The sequence below is a fragment of the Dendrobates tinctorius genome, unplaced genomic scaffold (assembly GCF_039654945.1).
Source record: "Dendrobates tinctorius isolate UK_male_01 unplaced genomic scaffold, ASM3965494v1 ptg000031l, whole genome shotgun sequence".
In the NCBI taxonomy this organism is placed as follows: Eukaryota; Metazoa; Chordata; class Amphibia; order Anura; family Dendrobatidae; genus Dendrobates; species Dendrobates tinctorius.
The window spans coordinates 22,314,926-22,321,053 of NW_027361699.1; the positions used below are offsets into that span (position 1 = coordinate 22,314,926).

Genomic DNA, 6,128 nt, shown 5'->3' on the forward strand with positions numbered 1-6,128 from the left:
TCCAGGCCATTCGAGGACAATCAGCCATACCCGGCAGGGGGGCCGGTCGCTGATAAGTGTCACACACAGCGATCTCGCTGATGAGATCGCTGTTGCGTCACAAAACTTGTGACTCAGCAACGATCTCGCTAGCGAGATCAATGCTGTGTTTGACGGGGGCTTTACTGAATCCTTATCTCCCCGACATCATCTGTCAAGGGAGAGAAGACATGCCTTTAGTGTAGTCAAAGGAGTGCAATGCTCATGATCAGTGGTATCGAAGGTTGTGGGAAATGTAAAACCTGATACAAGACCAACAACACTTCGTTTATACTACAGATGTCTTATTTGTTGGCAAAGGGAACATTTTATACCATCAAGTAATAGTGCCCAGGAGGAACTGCTGCCCTTTCATCTGCTAAGGCTATGCACCAATTTTTCAAAGCTCTTGAACATTTCTTGAGAATCCAGGTGAATTGCAAGCACGTGTGAGATTGAAATACAGCTTTTGCTATTGTGCCTGTTAACCATGTGAATAAAAGCTAACCTTAGTGGATATCACATGTATTACTACCTTCTCGCTGTTAATGAATGTTATGTCTTTTACTGTTATGTTATCAATCATTGTCCAAAGGGCAGTTCCCTTATTACAATATAAAGCTACTTAGTGACAGTGATCTGTAGTCGTTCTTAGCTGCCTTTCATAGCATTCAGTCATGAAGATGAAGACTAGCATGTATACAGTGGTTCGATTCTCTTTCCTAATTGTTGGCTTTTCTCTGGTATGCCTGGGAGCGTTCTATGTAACCTCAAGTTACTCTTGTAACTGTCGAAGTGAGACCATTGTGGCATATACCTTAATGCCCTTAGGATTTGTCCTACTCTTAATTGGCATTTTTTGGAGCACATATCATGAGGCCAACCACAAAAGTCTATTCCAAAATGCTATAAGGCGATTTCATAGCCAACAACAAGTCCATATTGAAACTGTAGACAGGTATGTAGCAAAAACTCCAATTACACTGAATTTTCATTTTACTTTTATCTATCTAATTAGGTTACCAAAGATAATCCTTTAAAAGAAAAAAAAAACAAGAAAAAATTAAGCTGATATATGGCATCAGATAATTAATGATATATGGAAAATATTTTAGGCTTTAAGATCTGAATATTTTCTTGTAATAAAGGCAAAATAATTAAGATATTAAAATACAAATTCTACCAATGGAATTATATATTCAGAGTTTATTACATAGAAGAAAGTGGAGTTCCCATAGGGAACCCCCTTTTTTTTAATGCAGTTAAGAAAGGAAACAAATAGTCTGCTTGTATAACATATCAATATTTTCTTCAAATGAATGATACTTGCATGAAAGGAGAAGGGTGGACTTATATAACTGGACTATCAAATTGTACAGATTTTGTAGTGAAAGTACTCAACTAAATTGTTCTTTAAAATTCTGTGGTCACAAAACTAGGGCAATACAGGGTCATGTCTCGAGACAATGTAACATTAGAAATAGCATGTCAGATTCTAATGATCAATTAACATCTTTGTGATTTTCCGTTGTTTATTTCATGTGTTTTTCTTTTATTTTCAGGCCTACTTATTACCCTCCATCTTATGACAGTGTAATACAGGACATCACTCAGAATTCTAACACTTCATGTCATATCAATTTGGACGTCAGGAGCTTCAACATCCCTCCCCCTTTGTACACTGAGACCGCCATGGAAATTATGGATGAAACCTATATGAATGAAGATCCTCCTCCCACTTATGAAGTTTCGGTGAAAGCATCCACCTCCGAGTCAGAAGGTTCACAAGAGGCTGAAAGTGTTAGTAATGTGGAGACAAATGACTGAGTACAAAAAAGCAATTCCCGTAAGTGAACAGTCAAAGATGAACAGTTGACAACTCACCTTTAGAGGGTGCAGTAATGGAAATGTTGGCGTTGCCAAATCTCGCTGTCAGCAATGTGAGAAGTTGCTACTGTTGCAGAGCAACACCTGTCAGATGGGAGCAGTATCGCATACCTGTGTGTTGAGCAGAAACGAGATATATTACATATACAATAGCTCCTCATATTGCACAATTCCCCCTGCTTTGGAGGTAGCCGTTGGCCCTGTGTGGCTGCATAGGTTGCCCCCCATGGTATGTCAACCCCTGTAGTTACTGAGAGAAGATAGTATGTCTCTTAGGAAAGGGCTGGAATAAATATAATGGTTTGTAGTGTTGTTCAAGGGCAGTGCAAATAATAGAGATGGATCAGCTAATTGTAGGCTGCATTCAATCCATCTGTAACCTGTTGTGCTACTGGGCTAAAATCTGCAAACTGAAGGCCAAAAAGTGGAGTCAGACTCCATGAGACTTGCAAGGACATTTTAGAACTACTTTGACTGTGATTATATGTAAAAAAAATATTTATGTTAACTGGATTAACAGGGATAGTCCAGTGCCAGTATTAAATAAAGTCAAGGAAAGGAATATGCGTGATGAACTATGACATATATAGTGAAGTAGTGGTCCGTGCCATGAAGAAACATTATAGATATGAGCTTGAGAAGTGCCGGCAATCCTTCCCCTAAAATACAATATGAAGTTTTGTGTGATTGTCAGCAGCTCAGTGGTAGTATGTTTGTTGTATTTAAGTTTCTTTTTATATTTGTCCTGTTTTCTCATTTTATTATTAAATGTTAAATAAATGTTTATTCTAAATATTAAGAATTCAGTGGTTTCTTGTTAGGGACACTGACAAGAAAAAGGGTTTCCTTTTCTTTATTTAATAAGTTAATACAGAAGCTCTACAAATAGCGCGCTGATTAATGCTGGCTGTGGAATAAAATGTCAGTGACGTGAAATTACTACTTATTGGATAAATTGTGTTTTGAGTTATTTGTGGTTTGTTGCTTTTGGACATGTGTAAAATAAACAAAAGCCACATAAAAAGGAAAATTAATTCTAGAAAACACATGAAATGTATGGAATTTTTGCCAAGTTTTCTTTAAAAAACAAGCCAAGTGTAAATGAAGCATTAACTAAGATATTTGTACTAGCTATGAACCCGTTCTATGCCCAGGTGGCGGGCATTTTTAATGGTATATGGTCTCCCATCCTGGTATGTGCTGCCCCCCTCCTATCCTGGTGTGCCTGGCACCCCTCATCCCTATCCTTGTATGCATGGTCCCCTCACCCCCCCTATCCTGGTATGTATGGTCCTCTCACACCCCTATCCTGGTATGCATGGTCCTCTCACCCCTTTTCGTGGTATGCATGGTCCCCTCACCTCCCTTTCGTGGTATGCATGGTCCCCTCATCCTCCTTTCGAGGTATGCATGGTCCCCTCACCCCCCTTTCGTGGTATGCATGGTCCCCTCACCCCCTTTCGTTGTATGCATGGTCCCCTCACTCCCCTTTCATCTTATGCATGGTCCCCTCACTCCCCTTTCGTGGTATGCATGGTCCCCTCACCCCCCTTTCATGGTATGCATGGTCCCCTCACCCTCCTTTCGTGGTATGCATGGTCCCCTCACCCCCCTTTCGTGGTATGCATGGTCCCCTCACCCCCCCTTCCGTGGTATACATGGTCCCCTCACCCCCCTTTCGTGGTATGCATGGTCCCCTCACTCCCCTTTCATGGTATGCATGGTCCCCTCAGCATCCTTTTGTGGTATGCATGGTCCCCTCACTCCCCTTTCATGGTATGCATAGTCCCCTCACCCCTTTTCGTGGTATGCATGTTCCCCACACCCCTTTTTTGGGGTATGCATGGTCCCCTCACTCCCGTTTCATGGTATGCATGGTCCCCTCACTCCCTTTTCGTGGTATGCATGGTCTCCTCACCATCCTTTTGTGGTATGCATAGTCCCCTCACTCCCCTTTCGTGGTATGCATGGTCCCCTCACTCCCCTTTCGTGGTATGCATTGTCCCCTCACCATCCTTTCGTGGTATGCATGGTCCCCTCATTCCCCTTTTGTGGTATGCGTGGTCCCCTCACCATCCTTTCGTGGTATGCGTGGTCCCCTCACCCTCCTTTCGTGGTATGCATGGTCCCCTCATTCCCCTTTCATGGTATGCGTGGTCCCCTCACCCTCCTTTCATGGTATGCGTGGTCCCCTCACCCCTCTTTCGTGGTATGCGTGGTCCCCTCACCCCCCTTTCGTGGTATGCATGGTCCCCTCTTCCCCTTTTCTGGTATGCATGGTCCCCCTCACCCCTATTTAACTACACACATGCAAAAAAAAACCATTTATACTCACGCTTCTTCCCTGTGCTCCAGCGCTGCCTGTTACGTTCTGCTGGAGGCCGGGGGAGGAGTCTGGCGGCGGAGTACTCTCATGCCCATAGCGCTGTCCAGCGCCATATTGCTGAAGACACACTGCAAATGTGTCTTCAGTAAAATGCTGCCGGATCGTGCTATGCACATGCACGATTCCGGCCACACTCCTGCCCCGGTCATCGAACAAAGAAAAGCGCCGTGACAACGCTCCTCCCGGTCAGGTAAGTATGTAAGTATGGCGCCGGACATAGCGGTATGCAGTGTGTATGCATACCGCCATCTCCGACACCATACACACTCCTCACCGCTGGCTGCCTCATTCTGTCTGGAGCCAGACTGCGCAGGCGCGTCGCGCTTACGCAGTCTATAAAGGCTTCGGACAGAGTGACGCTTAGCCGGTTATATTATAGATTAACATATACAGTAAGTTCTTGTATTGAAATGGACAATTGCTCATCTCAACTTCACGTACATTACTTTACTTAGTAGGGTAGGCTAGAGATCAATGGATTGATCTGTAGAGGATCAAGTTAAGGATGAATTTATTGAAATTCATTTCGTCATGCGATTTCAAACCTTTTGAGATTCACAAAAAGAAAAAAGGAAACTTGCCTGGCACCATTTCCCACACTGCTGAAGCATACGAGACCAAACTAATGTCATTTTGCCTAGCCGTGCTGTCTTCCCCATAATACCCTGCAGCTTTCATAGAATCATAGAATCATAGAATCATAGAATCGTAGAGTTGGAAGGGACCTCCTGGGCCATCTGGTCCAACCCCCTGCTCAAAGCAGGATTCGCTAAATCATCCCAGTCAGATGTCTGTCCAGCCTCTGTTTGAAGACTTTCATTGAAGGAGAACTCACCACTTCTCGTGGCAGCCTGTTCCACTCATTGATCACTCTAACTGTCAAAAAGTTTTTTCTAATATCTAATCTGTGTCTCCTCCCATTCAGTTTCATCCCATTGCTTCTAGTCTTTCCTTGTGCAAATGAGAATAAAGTTGATCCTTCTACAATGTGACAGCCCTTTAGATATTTGTAGACAGCTATTAAGTCTCCTCTCAGTCTTCTCTTTTGCAAACTAAACATTCCCAAATCCTGCAACCTTTCCTCATAAGACAGGGTTTGCAGACCGGTCACCATTCTGGTCGCTCTTTTCTGAACTTGCTCCAGTTTGTTGATGTCTTTTTTAAAATGCGGTGCCCAAAACTGGACACAATATTCCAGATGAGGTCTGACCAAAGAGGAGTAGAGGGAAATAATGACTTCACGTGATCTAGACTGTATGCTTCTGTTAATACATCCTAGAATTGCATTTGCCTTTTTTGCTGCTGCATCACACTGTTGACTCATATTCAGTCTGTGATCTATTAGTATACCCAAGTCTTTTTCACATGTGCTGTCACTTAGCCCTATTCCTCCCATTCTATATATGCTTTTTTCATTTTTATTGCCCAAATGTAGTACTTTGCATTTCTCCCTGTTAAAAACCATTCTGTTAGTTGCTGCCCACTTCTCCAGTTTATTTAAATCTTTTTGAATCCTCTCTCTCTCTTCTCTAGTATTAGCTATCCCTCCTAGCTTTGTGTCATCAGCAAATTTAATCAGTTTACCCTCAATTCCTTCATCTAAATCGTTGATAAAGATGTTGAACAATACAGGGCCCAGGACAGAGAACTGTGGTACCCCACTTGAGACATTCTTCCAACTGGATGTGCAGCCATTTACGACCACTCTTTGGGTCCGATCACTAAGCCAGTTATGAATCCACCTAACAGTTGCCTTGTCCATTCCATACTTAGTCATTTTTTCAATAAGGATTGTATGAGAGACTTTGTCAAATGCTTTGCTGAAGTCAAGATATAC

The 6,128-nt window shown here is 42.8% G+C and overlaps 1 protein-coding gene across 1 annotated transcript; it reads left to right on the forward strand.

Annotated features, from left to right (window-relative positions):
* Positions 1–685: 685 nt before the first annotated feature.
* TMEM252 (transmembrane protein 252) lies at positions 686–2,692 on the forward strand. Its single transcript, XM_073572273.1, has 2 exons — positions 686–976; positions 1,581–2,692. Exons 1-2 carry the CDS (start codon positions 696–698, stop codon positions 1,843–1,845), a joined length of 546 nt encoding a protein of 181 aa, XP_073428374.1. The 5' UTR covers positions 686–695; the 3' UTR covers positions 1,846–2,692.
* Positions 2,693–6,128: the final 3,436 nt, after the last annotated feature.

Coding starts and splice junctions, on each gene's coding strand:
- TMEM252 (XM_073572273.1), top strand. CDS start 696: ATGAAGATGAAGACTAGCATGTATACAGTGGTTCGATTCTCTTTCCTA. Junction 977..1,580: donor CATATTGAAACTGTAGACAG/GTATGTAGCAAA, acceptor TTTTATTTTCAG/GCCTACTTATTACCCTCCAT.